General features: G+C 40.2%; 1 protein-coding gene across 4 annotated transcripts in view; it reads left to right on the forward strand.

The window, feature by feature from the left end:
• pde4d (phosphodiesterase 4D, cAMP-specific) overlaps positions 1 to 9,470 on the forward strand; it is a gene marked incomplete at its 5' end in the record, with an annotated part of 272,984 nt that extends 263,514 nt beyond the window's left edge. For all 4 annotated transcript variants that reach the window (XM_080432822.1, XM_080432824.1, XM_080432823.1 and 1 more), the window contains 5 exons: positions 968 to 1,067; positions 2,633 to 2,787; positions 3,112 to 3,234; positions 4,012 to 4,194; positions 5,179 to 9,470. In XM_080432822.1, the coding sequence (XP_080288948.1) occupies positions 968 to 1,067; positions 2,633 to 2,787; positions 3,112 to 3,234; positions 4,012 to 4,194; positions 5,179 to 5,649 (1,032 nt within the window). In that variant the 3' untranslated portion in view covers positions 5,650 to 9,470. The remainder of the gene's footprint in view (positions 1 to 967; positions 1,068 to 2,632; positions 2,788 to 3,111; positions 3,235 to 4,011; positions 4,195 to 5,178) is intronic.
• Between the last annotated feature and the right edge of the window lie 6,733 nt (positions 9,471 to 16,203).

Consider the following 16,203-nt stretch of genomic DNA (forward strand, 5'->3'; position numbering starts at 1 on the left):
CACACACATACACACATACACACACACAAAGGGTTAAATGCACCCCTAAACGCGCTGCCAAGCAAAAGCATCTATGTGAAATTAAATTATTATATATTAAATAATTATACATACATTTGTCACAGCATTGGCCCCTTTTTCTTTTTTATAACTATTTAACCAATGAAAGGTAAACAAAAGAGCTTGTGACTAAATAATAACTACACTGGATCCATTGGAACACAGGTTATTTTTCTGAAAAGTAACAGTTTTTGACATGGTTTGGTTTCCATCCGACAGCAACGACATGAATAATGAATAGTGCAGTGCAAAGCCACCATTGAGGAAAATTAGGGCACACTGCATTCAACTGCAAAACATGGGCATGTTTGCGCTGGTATTATCATTAGCGCAGTATCTTTTATGAATTAGAATTTAAGTTGGGGCAGACCCCACTGAATTAGTTTTTGTATTATATTTTGTGTGTATTCTTTTTTTAATTCATTGTAAATCTTTCTTTAATAATATATATATTCTACTGTGTATACTTTATTTATTTTTTATTTTTTGACTTGTTTTCATTTTTCATTGCAATTGTGTCTTATTTGTTTGTATTGTCCTTTGTTTTAATGGTACAATGAGATACCAGGGTTGTGGCTCTTTCGGAGCGGGAACTTTGGGGGGGTGGGAGGGCTAACATACATTCACTGTTTTTGTATGCCCTTTGTTATAGACCTGTGTGTGAAAATATAAAATAAAAAAACCTTGAACAAAAAAAAAAGAAAGAATTTAAGTTGGGGCAGATAGCAGGCGCAATTGACACACAATTCATTGTTCATTGACGCAATCCGTTCTTGGGGAATCCACCCCCGAGTTTCAAACAAACTGCAGCTCAAAGCCCAATCAATGGCTCTCAGGTTCTGAGGCATTGTTGTCATTTATTGTCCGATCAATGACCCTTCTCCGCCCTCCTGTGTCTTTATTCCAGGCTGTGTTCACAGACCTTGAGATCCTAGCTGCCATCTTTGCCAGTGCAATTCATGACGTGGACCACCCTGGAGTCTCCAACCAGTTCCTCATCAACACCAGTGAGTCTAAATATAGTCCAGAGATAGCAGCTACGTCAGTCACACACACACACGCGCATACACGCGCATGCACGCGCATGCACGCGCATGCACGCGCACAAGATTTGATACACCAGTGGAATGGATCTGCATTTCAAATGTACAGCGAGTAACTGAAGTAATTACGCAGATTAACCACCTGAACCCTAGCGTCCCTATTCTGGGGGGGGGGGGGGGGGGCGAACATTTGGCGCAAATGCCAGATCTACAAGCTTGCAACACATCGCTTGTAGATCGAGTCAAATAGTAAAATTTAGCTTTTATGTGGTTATGTGCTGCTTTCTCAGGTATCACAAATGTGACGAACTACTTTGCATTTTCAATTTTCCATTTCATATGTTGGTAGAGGATCTGAGGTACAGACTGACTTGCTAAGAACTGACCAGCTAGTTTTAAAATGAGGATCAATTTAGTGCTTCATTTATTTTCATTTGGACTTGACATGACAGAAAAAGTGAGAGTTTGTTCTGTTATTATTAAGATTCAATGATTCAAAGACTTTATTTGTCACATACTCATAGTATGAGCAGTGAAGTTTTGGTGCGGCAGACTCTGCCAGACTGTGCTGCAAGTAACTTCGAACATATAGTACATACTGTATATGGTACAAATGTACAGTAGTTACTGCACAAGACAGGCGAAGATACACGATGAGGATGAGAGAGCTGCCACCACTCTAATAGAACCTTTGTATTTGATTCGGGGTAGATGATTCAGAGGCCACACCAACGCCAAACGAATGAAATGGGAAACACTGATGAACACATACTCCTATAGATGTTTATCTGTGTAGCAGCTCTACACCACATAGGCAGACACAGCGAGAAGGTCAAAGAACACACACATAAATATAATAAATAAAAGGCAACTTTTGTCTTAAAAGCCCATTCGAGACCCATTACCATTACCATTGAAGTTACTTGAAGTTTGGGGCTTTCTTATACACAAGCACACTCGCATATAGTGCCTTACCTCCCATAAACTAGATGGGGAATCCCAGCAGTAAATGCAGTATGAGTCATCCTAGTTTAGGAACCACCAGACTGATCTTCTGTCAGCCACAGAGCAGGATCTCCTTTCTCCCCTCTGCTCGGCACCTCTCCACCGTGGCCAAGACTAATGCATCTTAATGGAAAATCTAAGTACTGCCAGAGGACCTTTGAATGACCCAACTTTGGGAAACCTCTCTCAGTGGAAAACATGCTGGTGCTTTATTTCCCCTCAGCTCTGCTAGACTGAGAAGTACAACAGCAGCAGAAACTAAGTCATTTAAGCAGCATTTCATTCTAATGCAAATGTCCACGCTATTGTATGCACATCATTCTCCTTTCAAAGAGAGCATAATGGCTAAATTGATAGAACAAACTGGGTAAAATTGTACTTGTATAGTTCTTTCCTGCCAATAAAATGATTTAATAGATTTTCATCCATTTAAAAGCTAACTTTTGACCATGTCTGATTTTTTTTGTTGAGAACTGACACAAACTGTAACCATAAACATATGTCTTTGTGTTTCCTCCATCCAGACTCTGAGTTGGCATTGATGTACAATGACTCGTCAGTGTTGGAGAACCACCATTTGGCAGTAGGCTTCAAACTACTGCAGGAGGAGAACTGTGACATTTTCCAGAACCTGACCAAAAAACAACGACAATCACTGCGCAAGATGGTCATTGACATCGTAAGTTGATGCAGCATCAATGACCTGCTTTCTGGCAACTTTAAATGTTTTTATCATTATTTAACGATGTTCCGGTGCTTCAACAATCCTCCGTTTGCAACAACTTGTTCCCTTCAATCATTTTGCTGGCCAAAGTTTAGCTCTCACTCTGTAGGTTTATATTATAACACCAGCCTCATCTTGAGCATGATTGATGGGAACCTCTGCTCTTATTAATAAGCGTCTTGGATTTGCAGTCATTCTTTCCTTTATTTGGGTGTCTTCTCCTTTGCGGGGAAATACTTGACGTTTATTGATTGCTTTGTCCTATTGTGTGGTTTCAAGGTCCTAGCAACTGACATGTCCAAGCACATGAATCTACTGGCTGATCTGAAGACAATGGTTGAGACCAAGAAGGTGACCAGCTCTGGAGTCCTGCTACTGGACAACTATTCAGACAGAATACAGGTCAGTCTCTTAAAAGGGGAAGTTTGATATGCCGATATTTAATGTTAGACTTATTGTTCGTGGGGTACATGTAAAATTCACTTTCCAGTGTGTAGTTATCCCCACTAGCCTTCAGTGCGTAAAACGTTGCGTTTCGACAAGTTCTTCTTATGCACACAACGCATTTGAGAGTCTGATTTTCATGTCCTATAATCCTATAATACAAATACAAATTAAAAATCACACCCTGTGTGAAGTGGGCGGTGTCTTGCTAGCTAATCACAATACTGAATGGAGTCAACCAATCATGTACAAAAAATAAATACATTTATTGAAACACTCTTTATGATGGAAGAAACCATAACTTAAAAAAAACAAATTTATGATTTTTTTAAAGTTATGGTTTCTTATATAGGGATATGCACATGTGTCATGTGACACTGGCCAATCACAGTCCTGAATAGACTGTGATTGGCCAATCACGGTGCAGGGTTAGGCGGGGTACATTTTTGGCCAATCACGGCGCAGGATTTGTTGTACAAATATCCAAACATCACTTATAGGGGCGGTTTCACCGCCCAAAAATACGTACAACAGAGAATGTCCTGGATGAATGTTCTAAATGCTTCAAACACTGCAGCGTTTTTTTAAATGTATTATTACTTCAAGCTTTCCTTGACATTTTGAAACTGGAACTTTTGATTTTTACTCCAAAATAAAATTTTATTGTCCTGCATATCATCATTTTCCTAGCTGTGTTTTAAGAACTTGAAGAACTCTTGAATGTGGTACGTTCAGGTTCTCCAGAACATGGTGCACTGTGCAGACTTGAGCAACCCCACCAAGCCTCTCCAGCTGTACCGGCAGTGGACGGATCGCATCATGGAGGAGTTCTTCACCCAGGGGGACAGAGAGAGGGAGAGAGGCATGGAGATCAGCCCTATGTGTGACAAACACAATGCCTCAGTAGAGAAGACCCAGGTAAAACACAGATACGCATGCACACACACACAGACACGCATGCACACGCACACAGGGAGCAACACAATGCCTGCATTCTCACTTGGATCCACGGGTCACACTGTGCTTACTCATGTGTGGCACACAATGCCTCAGTAGAAAAGACCCACGTAAAACACAGATGTGCGCAGGCACACACACACACACACACACTCACACACACACACACACACACGCTTACAGGTACAGAATTTGATACCACTTAAATGCTTTTCACACGGGGAGCGACACAATGGCTGCATTCTCACTTGGATCTCCTCATGTGAATACAAAGGCAGATAATTACTCCGCGAGTAAACGGCAGGCGTATCTGCACGTCACGTAGAAAAACATTAACCACAATTCAGCTCTTGACGCACGCACACACGTGACAATTGCACGGGGTCACGCCCCGCTTGTCGCTCTGCCTGTCAGATTGTCCCCGCCTCCCTACCTGAACGCTCGTCTCTCATTGAAAATCAATAGTCTCGTGACTGATACATCTGGGGAAATCTAATGTCAATGAATGGGCTTGGACACTGGTGAAAACCACCGGTAACAAACCCACGCCCACTGCTTTGAAAAGCATTCCTGATACCTTCCCAATACGAAGGACCACCCAGTTTGAGCCCATTCACTGAATTTAGATGTCACCAGATGTATCATGATCGTCATCATGATTTGAGTGCGTGGGGATCTCATTTGAAACAAGCCGTTGCGCTTTTATTGGCGATCCAGTTTAGAGGACCTTGTATTGTTAACTGTACTTCCATGTACTTTTTCCATGTCTTTCTAAATAAAGTACTTCAATCAATCAATCAATCAAACCAGTAGGCGGCAATCTGTGATCGTCTGGCTACGCGAGACTAGGAAATGAATTACTAGGCACGTCAGTCGCTCCTCCTAGTGTGAAAAGCCCTGTACCGTTTTTACATTTTCCCCTCCTACCCATTACCCTGTCTGTAGGTGGGCTTCATAGACTACATCGTCCACCCTCTGTGGGAGACGTGGGCTGACCTAGTCCACCCAGACGCCCAGGACATCTTGGACACGTTGGAGGACAACAGGGAGTGGTACCAAAGCACCATCCCCCAAAGCCCCTCTCCTACCCTGGAAGAGCCAGAGGATGGCAGCCGCCCCCCTGGCGGGGACAAGTTCCAGTTTGAGCTCACCCTGGAGGAAGACGGGGAGTCAGACACGGAGAAGGACAGCGGCAGCCAGCCGGAGGAGGAGGAGGAGGAAGAGGAGGAGGAGGAGGAGGAGAACAGCTGTAGTGACTCTAAAACGCTCTGCACACAGGACTCAGAATCAACAGAGGTCCCTCTGGACGAACAGGTGGGGGAGGAGGAAGAGGAGGGAGACGCAGAGTCTCCCTGCTCGCAACCCGGTGTCGAGGAGGAGCAGGAGGCGCAGGAGGAGAAATCTGCCGATACATAGCAGTAATGGACGGCAACCAATTAACTGTTTCTCTTAGTAATGATGAAAGATGATTATTTATAGATTTTCTTTTCTTTTTTATTTGGGGGGGGGGGGGGGGGTTGGAGTCTATGTGTGTTTTATTTTGTATTCATTTGTTTATGTTTGTTGTTCCAAAGTCTGCTCACATCATCTAAAGTCAGTCAGCCTTGTTTGGACACGCCCACCACCACCCTGGTACTTCTACAAGATGTTTTTATTTTATTAACTTTTTTTGCACTCAGGAAATTTATTTTCCATTTCCCGTTTTAGTACTGTGTGTGTGTGTGTGTGTGTGTGTGTGTGTGTGTGTGTGTGTGTGTGTGTGTGTGTGTGTGTGTGTGTGTGTGTGTGTGTGTGTGTGTGTGTGTGCACGCGTGTGTGTGTGTGTGTGTTTATGTCACTTTCATGTGTTCTCTTTGCAAGCTTACGTAGTGCATTTGGAAGTGTTCACATCATCCCCTCACCCCGCTCTCTTTCTCTCCTTGTCCCATGTTCCTTTAAAGCCTTGTCTGAAGTTCTCAGTGTTTTCTGTTGGTGTGTTTTTTTATTATTTTCTTTACTTTTTTTAATCAAGTGCCCATTCTACACAAGTGGCTGGCGTCGTGTTCAAGGAGAATCTGTCTCTATGTCCTTTCCTCTCCACAGTGAATTACGAAAAGTGTTAAACTGTTGCCTGCATGAACACCTGACGGTGTGGAGACGAAAGCTGCAGCACAGTGGGGAGCATTGCACCGTGTGACTTTTTGAGACACTTGTCTAATGTGGAAGTCTTCCTTGAAAACCTGACTGAGAAAAACAACACATAAAAGAAAAGGTTCAAAATCTTAACAGCCATGATGCTGTCTTTAGACCTCTTTAATTTTTTGTATTGTACTATAAGTTCAAAGGAGATATTTTCTAGACGTTACTTTTGCTAACTATCCTAGGCTTTCTTTTGTTATGAAAGAGATGAGGGAAGCAACTTATGACATTTGGAAATCATTAGCCTACCGAACCACTGAGGTGAAACGTCACATTGTCAGTGTTTCTAGGGGAGTATCTTCACAGCTGGATTGTATTAGGAGTATTAAGTGTTTGCCCTGGCTATTACCTTTATCAAAATAGAATTTATTTTATAACTTCTCATGCTACTCTGCCCATCGTTGGTCATTGTGTCGCCTCAATTAATTCAACAGTTCTGTCAGCGAGGTTTTTTCACTGAAGGTTGAAAGTTGTTTGTCTTGATGTTTTTCTCTCAGTCAATTCATTTCTTAACTGATGTGGATAAAGCCTTTTAAGTTTTAATATTATTGCCTGTGGTTCTCCTGAGCATATTCCGAGACAATGCACTGCTTTGTAGTTGAGAAGCACCTTTTTGTTAAACAATTGGATACTGTTGTTCATAGTGTACAGGGGTGGTAATGGTGTTAAAAGTCATTAGAAAATGATTATAGTAGTTCTATGAACGATTTTTATTATCATTTGGTTTCATTTCGAGCTGGTGCCCTGTTGTTATGACACACAAAAACGATATACCTTTATATGTTTTATTGTATTATTTCTGAATCCACTCTACTGCTTATCATAGTCCCACCATAGTTCCAATTGCACTTCATAATCTTTAAACCATGCTATTCCAAATCCAATTTATTTTTCTTTGTATTCCACTGAGAAACCAAGACAATCAGCTCTGTTGCGTAGCAGTCTGACAAGAAGTAGACTATACGTAGATACATTAATGCACTGATATAGTCACACATTGCCACATTCAATGTTTTGTTATGCTCATCAAAATGCGCTCTCTCTCTCACCCACTCACGCACACGCACATAAAACACACATAAAACACACAGAAACAGAAATGCTCTGCCAAGTCGCCTTTTCCCCCCTTTTTTTTTTTTTTACAACTAATGCTATTATTTATTGCTCTATTTTTCTATTTGATTGTGTCTCCTTTGCCATCTAAATGTATTACAGTAAACTATGTCATTGTAGCATAGACCACAGTACAGGCTGGCCGGTTAGAATACCCAAATATACCCCCCCCCCCCTCCTTATGTACATAAACTATTGAGAAATCAACAAATATTAGAAAAAGAAGAGAGAAAAAACCCCAACTTGAAATACTGAACTTGGATTTTTATGGAGTGCTTGTTTTAAGAATGTCATTCCAACCCATTTATTTAATATTTTTTATTTAATATTTGTTTTGGTGCCACATTTGTCTTTATTTCACTTATTTTTTCTCTTTCTGTTTTCATCCTCACCCAATGCCCTTACCTATAATACAGATTTCTGGTTTTATTGCTGTTTACAAACATGTATTTATTGTGCTGTATATACTATATAATTATTATTATTATTATTGTTATCACCATCATGATGCTGTTTGTTGTAAATGATTGACTCTTATCATCCCTTATGGTGATGGTGTGGCTGTATTATTTACCTCTTGTTGAGAGAATGTTTATTACACATGCTTCTTCAGTGTAAAATAATGATCCATTGACATGTTGCTTACGAGAGCTAGCTCAAGTCAAGAGAGGGGAAAGCCAAATTGTTTTTTTTAAAAGGTAGCTGTTCCTTGGCCCATGGGCTGTGCCTTAAATTCAGCGCATGTCATTTAATTTTGGTTCCTTTTTTCTTTTTGCTTTCTAGATCTCCTCTTTTGCTGCATTTAGGGGAATCATTTGACTTGGGTTGTCCTGATCCGTTGTCAGCAGGGGCCGCCTGCTGGAAGGGAAAATATTGCCTTTTTATTTTATGGCCAAACATAGTTTTAGTTTGCCTATCAGAAATGGACAGGGTATCAGTGATGTTCACAATGTCATTTATGCCACATTGAATGCAGTATTTGTACGGATTCAGGTCAACCCCAAGTCAAAAGATTTTCCACTTGAGTGGTGCGTGGCCTACAGTGGCCCTGGTCTGTACAACTTACACATTTCTATACCCCTGCCACTACACTCAGAGATACAAAACAACCAGGTGGGTGCAAACAATATGGCAATATGTTCCTTGCACCTGATGACTACACAGTAAAATCCTCAGAGTGTCAGTTTCACTCTGAGAGTGTACAGATGAAACCAAATGGACCCTAACATTGTACACTCTCTGAGTTACAAATGGATAAAAATCACACTGAGGATCTTGTTGTGTAGGATTATTGCAATGCAAACAACTGTCTGATTGTAAACAGATCTGTAAACACTGATGGGGTCTTGATGAGTGTTAACCACACAGCCTATGAAGCACCCGGGGCTTAGAGACACATCTGCATGTTCAGCCACTGCTGCATTAATTATGGCTGGAATACTGACGGTGTGTTGGCCCGCACTACCACTCATATTACTTGCAATATCTAGAACCACTGACATCTTTTTGCCTGGATAGGAGAGGGTTAATATTTATATAGTCATGGGTTAGTTGGGGTGGGGTGTGTGCATCATTGTCCCACGATTGGGACTCTTATTTTGACACACATACTGTAGATTCTAAACAGCCCTGGACCAACGGAAACAGTGGGTTCTTTTCTCATTATGTGTTATATTTTTTTATGGTATGAAAGGAATTCACAAACTGTAACTTTAAAAAAAAAAGTCTTCTGGACAATTATTTTTTGGGTTATGTCTTTAGAATGCCAACTTGTCTGGAAGTTTCACAAGACAATTAAAAAAGTTATTTTAATGGATTCCTTGTTAATTGCAGTCTATTGGATAGCACTGTAGATCATACAACTTTATGTAAAAAATGAATAAAACTAATGAAAAAAAAAGTTTTTATATGCAATGGGTTAAATAAAAGCATGGGTTGATTCTGTCTACTCTGTTCTTGTCATTGTCTCTGGATAATGTAGAGTACAATTTGTGACGCTAATGATGAAACGAAAAAGGGAAATATGGGTGTTGGGGGAATCAACACTGGTCCTTTGCATGTAGGTTTAATAGGGGTCCTTTTGGTGCCATAGTCAGCGGTCACAAATGACTACTTACCATGTTCGGGCTGTTGTCATGAGGGCGGCACTGTATCGCTGTAGGTGATTTTAGAAAACAGTGCTCTCCTTCAAATACTGTAGGTAACAGGAAGGATGGACACCTAGGAATAGTGGGCACTAGGTAAATCTGGGCACCAAAACAGAGTGGGCACTGATAAATCTAGGCAACTCAGAAGAGTGGGCACTAGGGAAATCCGGGCACCACATTTTTACTAAACTTTGCCCGATCTTCCCCCATAAGGTGCCCACCCCCCTTCCACAAAGTGCCCACACTTCTTGGAAGACTTGGCACCTCTAGTGCCCACTCTCCCCCCGCCCCGCCCAAAGTGCCAACTCTTCTTAGAAGACTGGGAACCTCTAGTGCCCACTCTCCCCACCCAAAGTGCGAACTATTCTTGGAAGACTGGGCACCTCTAGTGCCCACTGACTCTCCCCCCAAAAGTGCCCACTCTTCTTGGAAGACTGGGCACCTCAAGTGCCCACTCTTCTCACCCAAAGTGCTTACTCTTCCTGGTGCCCACTCTTCTCTAGTGCCCAATCTTTCAACAAAAACAAAAAATGGTGCCCAGATTCCCCTTAAATGGTCCCCTAACCCATTGGTTCTCAAAGTGGGGTCCGGGGACCCCCAGGGGTCCTTGAGGGAGTTCCAGGGGGTCCCCAGCTAAATGATAGATAAGGCACCAAATGGACCCTTATGGGTCTGTAACTCTGAGAGTGTACAAATGGAACCAAATGGTTAAAAATGAACCATTTGGTTCCATTTGTACACTCAGAGTTAAATTGACATAGATGTTACAATATAAATTGTGGTCCAAGTGATAGAAATGCCATTAAATGGGGGTCTGTAGCCCTAATGCATGTCAAACTGGGGGTCCTTGAAATTAAAATGGTTGAGAATCACTGCTAGAGCCGTAAAAAATCTTCTCTTATGGGGGTCCCTGGCATATCTTTTGAAATGGGGGTCCGCGGGCTAATAAATGTCAATTTGGGGGTCCTTGACATGAAAAAGTTTGAGAACCACTGCCCTAACCTAGACGAGACTGTGATCGAGTCACTGAATACCCCATTACCTTTTAAATACCCCATTTTGCCCCTGGTGTGCGGGAGTGCGGGAGAGTCCAGGGATTGGGAGTAGTGGTGTAAAGTAACTAAGTACATTTACTCAAGTTCTGTACTTAAGTATTTTTTACTTTACTGGAGTATTTCCAATTTTCAGTACTTTTACTTCTATTCCACTACATCTGAGAGGCAAATATTATACTTTTACTCCACTGCAATTATTTAAAAACTTTAGTTTATTGGTTACTTTGAAGATTTTCAAACCATACATTAACCACTTCAGCCATAGGCTATATGCATTTCAGCCATTTGAAAATAACCTTAATAATTTTGTAGATCTGCTATTTTCAAAATATTTTCATAAATTTGAAATGGGACATTCTGCATAATAAGTACTTTCTACTTTTGGTATTTTAAGTACATTTTGATGCCAATAATGTTGTACTTATACTTAAGTCAATTTTTTATTCCGGACTTTTACTTGTAACAGAGTATTTCTACATTGCAGTATTGATATTGATACTTGTACTTTTAATGAGTATTATTACAATTATGTGAATCATGCTATGGCCTTTGCAGTCACCAGCTCTCAACCCCATCGGATCTATGCAAGATTTTGGATCGACTGTTATAAAAGGCTTTCCTCGACCATCATCAAAACGCCAAATGAGGGAATACGAGTATGCTATTTGGAGGAATCAAGAATGATGATCAGTAGCCATGGTTCACATGACGCTCGTCTGTCACAAGCGTTCCAAGTTTAAAAATCGAATTAAATAGCAATCGCGGAGTTTGATTAAGTTATGTTATTCTCGAATCTTCTATTATTATGTCACATTTCAGCTCGCATGTTTCAAGAAAGGAAACCGAAACAACGAGTCACTACATTACTAGCCTCGGAAACCCAGGCTTTTTTTTTTTATACTACATTACACGAGGAAAACGAATCTTAAACTATGAGGTGGGACAGTCGCTCATCAGCTGTTCAAAACACAGCTGAGCTGAAGATTATAAACATTGCTGGCTGCTGTGCGACCACGTCACCAAGAAGAGCATTACTTGAAACCAACAGCTGGAAGATTGTCTGACTCTTCACTTCACCTAGACTGGTCTGGTATCAACTCGTTTTGCCGTTCACCTGGTCCTCTCCTGCTCATCAAAGACATCTAACTGAACGGATTTAAAAAATAAAAAGGTAAAACATTCATTTTTAACTTTTTTCCCCTCATAATTAAAGGTAGGGTAAAGTGATATTTCTGGGTTAAAATAAGTGTTAAGTGCTATATTCTGATAGTAATCATTGGTCTTTGCTATAGATTTATGTTCAGTAGGGGCCTCTTTACTAAACAGAACATGAATTATCATTAATACATCATTAGTCTACATAAAGAAATGAGCAGACAAAATTGGAACTGGAACACTAAGATTGTAGCTGACGACAAATGGATACTCTCCTCTGATTGGATTGAATTGGCAACCCAACTGAAAATGTTGTTCATTAACATTTATTAATTGTTTATTAAAGAGCTGGAGAGATTGGGAAACCTGTTAAAAACTATCAAAATATAGAGCTTAGACCTTTTTTTTATTCTTTTTTTTTTTTTTTTTTTTAGAAAAAAGCGTTTTGTTTTAAAGTGATAATTTTTGGTTAAAACAAAAAGTATTTTGTTAAAAGGTTAAAGCACTATATTCTGATATAAATCATTGCTATAGAGTGTTTGTTCAGTAACAGGAGTCTCCCTGTCTCTCCAGCTCTTTAATAAACAGAAAATACATTTTCCGGTAGGTGTCAAAATCTCAGCCAATCAGGAGAAAGTACCCATTTTTAAGCTTCATTTTTATAGTGTTCCAGTTCCAATTTTGCCTGCTCATTTCTTAGTGTCATCACTTCCAATTCCACTTGCTTAATCTATATCCTGATTGAGTTCTCTATCCTGATTGGATAAAATTGGAAATGAAACTGAAACTGAAACGAAAATGCATTTTCTGTTTTATAAAGAGCTGGAGAGACAAGGAGACTCCTTTTACTGAACAAACACTCTATAGCAATGAGTGCTATCAGAATATAGAGCTATTTAACACTTATTTTATCCAAAGAAAATTACTTACCCTACCTTTAACTAAAAATATTACTTGAATGTAAATATTTCTTTTAGTAAATACAGGAAAACCATGGCAGGTTAACACATCTTAATATGAATTATTTTTCAATTTGTATAGACTATATCCATCACCATGGAGGTAAAAATAACAATGCTGAATGGGGAGTCGAAGTCCCTGGTGGTGCAGCATGGCGCTACAGTGGGGTCTCTGAAAACCCTCATCAGCCAGCAGTGCCAGTTTGGAGTGTCCATCCAGAGGCAGAGGCTGTCCTACAACAATGGCCAGAGGATGGGTCTAGATGACGATTCAAAACCTTTGAGCTCCTATGGTTTGGAGTCTGGATCACAGGTCTGCATGGTGATAACTGAACCGATTCCAATCCAGGTGTTCTTGAAAAATGTAAATGGCCAGACAAGTACCTATGATATCGAAATGGCCGAAACCTGGATTACTACAACGTCAGAAGTGGAAGCACCATCCAGCTGACTTTAAGAGAGGAGGCTGAGAACACTTTCAAACGAGAAATATATATAATTCCATGTTAATTCATTACAGATAAAGGACCACATAATTATTCCGCTAATTTTCTTTTTTGTTACAATCACATTTGTCTTAAAATGTAATAATGTATTGGCAAACAATAAAAGCAAAATGAGATTGTTCCATTAACAGAGCCTATTCCTTAAAAAGGGGGTGGGGGAGGGGTACTACTTTAGCATAAGATTAAATGTTATTTGGAATTCTGGGCAGATCTTTCCTTTTACCTGAGAAACATATTTGATATTAAGCCACATAGAGCTATATCATATAGCATGGTCCTTTTTCCTCAAAAATATTATGTTATGACTCATGAAACTTTTGTTATGGCCTCTTTATAAAGTAATCCAGTAATACAATACTGCAGTAATTATTATTATTATTATTGTTATCACCATCATGATGCTGTTTGTTGTAAATGATTGACTCTTATCATCCCTTATGGTGATGGTGTTGCTGTATTATTTACCTCTTGTTGAGAGAATGTTTATTACACATGCTTCTTCAGTGTAAAATAATGATCCATTGACATGTTGCTTACGAGAGCTAGCTCAAGTCAAGAGAGGGGAAAGCCAAATTGTTTTTTCTGTTCCTTGGCCCATGGGCTGTGCCTTAAATTCAGCGCATGTCATTTAATTTTGGTTCCTTTTTTCCTTTTGCTTTCTAGATCTCCTCTTTTGCTGCATTTAGGGGAATCATTTGACTTGGGTTGTCCTGATCCGTTGTCAGCAGGGGCCGCCTGCTGGAAGGGAAAATATTGCCTTTTTATTTTATGGCCAAACATAGTTTTAGTTTGCGTATCAGAAATGGACAGGGTATCAGTGATGTTCACAATGTCATTTATGCCACATTGAATGCAGTATTTGTACGGATTCAGGTCAACCCCAAGTCAAAAGATTTTCCACTTGAGTGGTGCGTGGCCTACAGTGGCCCTGGTCTGTACAACTTACACATTTCTATACCCCTGCCACTACACTCAGAGATACAAAACAACCAGGTGGGTGCAAACAATATGGCAATATGTTCCTTGCACCTGATGACTACACAGAAAAATCCTCAGAGTGTCAGTTTCACTCTGAGAGTGTACAGATGAAACCAAATGGACCCTAACATTGTACACTCTCTGAGTTACAAATGGATAAAAATGACACTGAGGATCTTGTTGTGTAGGATTATTGCAATGCAAACAACTGTCTGATTGTAACAGATCTGTAAACACTGATGGGGTCTTGATGAGTGTTAACCACACAGCCTATGAAGCACCCGGGGCTTAGAGACACATCTGCATGTTCAGCCACTGCTGCATTAATTATGGCTGGAATACTGACGGTGTGTTGGCCCGCACTACCACTCATATTACTTGCAATATCTAGAACCACTGACATCTTTTTGCCTGGATAGGAGAGGGTTAATATTTATATAGTCATGGGTTAGTCGGGGTGGGGTGTGTGCATCATTGTCCCACGATTGGGACTCTTATTTTGACACACATACTGTAGATTCTAAACAGCCCTGGACCAACGGAAACAGTGGGTTCTTTTCTCATTATGTGTTATATTTTTTTAAGGTATGAAAGGAATTCACAAACTGTAACTTTAAAAAAAAGTCTTCTGGACAATTATTTTTTGGGTTATGTCTTTAGAATGCCAACTTGTCTGGAAGTTTCACAAGACAATTAAAAAAGTTATTTTAATGGATTCCTTGTTAATTGCAGTCTATTGGATAGCACTGTAGATCAGTGTATATCAACCTTTTTTGTGCCAAGGCACACCTGGCATAGCCAAAAAATACCAGGGCACACCTAGATATACGGTATATATATATATATATAATTATATATATACATATACGGTATATCTATATACACACACTAGGGGTGTGCCGATACACTAATTTCACACAACTTCGATACGATTTCGATACAATACGATACGCACTTTTTTTATCATGAAAATATATGGGGGAGAAAAAAAGCAAATGCAAACAAATATTTCTGTTTTTGCATTATTCAGACATGCAAACTTGTAGCTTTTCAGCTTCCACTAGCCGTTTTGAATCCAAATAGGGCAATAGTGTGACACCTGACCCGAAAAAAAAACAGTATGTTGTCACCCTTTTCACCTTGGGGCTGTTTGCATGCCTGATTATTATTATTGTTTAAAAAAAATAAAAATAAAAATTTTTAAATGATATTTTTTCAAACCTTCTTCAAACGGCGCGGCACACCTCAGCAGTAGCCCCGGCCCAAAATTGGGACGTTTGCCAGGGTTGATATACACTGCTGTAGATCATACAACTTTATGTAAAAAATGAATAAAACTAATGAAAAAAAAAGTTTTTATATGCAATGGGTTAAATAAAAGCATGGGTTGATTCTGTCTACTCTGTTCTTGTCATTGTCTCTGGATAATGTAGAGTACAATTTGTGACGCTAATGATGAAACGAAAAAGGGAAATTGGGTGTTGGGGGAATCAACACTGGTCCTTTGCATGTAGGTTTAATAGGGGTCCTTTTGGTGCCATAGTCAGCGGTCACAAATTACTACTTACCATGTTCAGGCTGTTGTCATGAGGGCGGCACTGTATCGCTGTAGGTGATTTTAGAAAACAGTGCTCTCCTTCAAATACTGTAGGTAACAGGAAGGATGGACAACTAGGAATAGTGGGCACTAGGAAAATCTGGGCACCAAAACAGAGTGGGCACTGATAAATCTGGGCACCTCAGAAGAGTGGGCACTAGGGAAATCCGGGCACCACATTTTTACTAAACTTTGCCCGATCTTCCCCCATAAGGTGCCCACTCCCCAAGACTGGGAACCTCTAGTGCCCACTCTCCCCACCTTAAGTGCCAACTATTCTTG

Source organism: Gymnoscopelus braueri, assembly GCF_963280865.1.
Source record: "Gymnoscopelus braueri genome assembly, chromosome: 7".
In the NCBI taxonomy this organism is placed as follows: Eukaryota; Metazoa; Chordata; class Actinopteri; order Myctophiformes; family Myctophidae; genus Gymnoscopelus; species Gymnoscopelus braueri.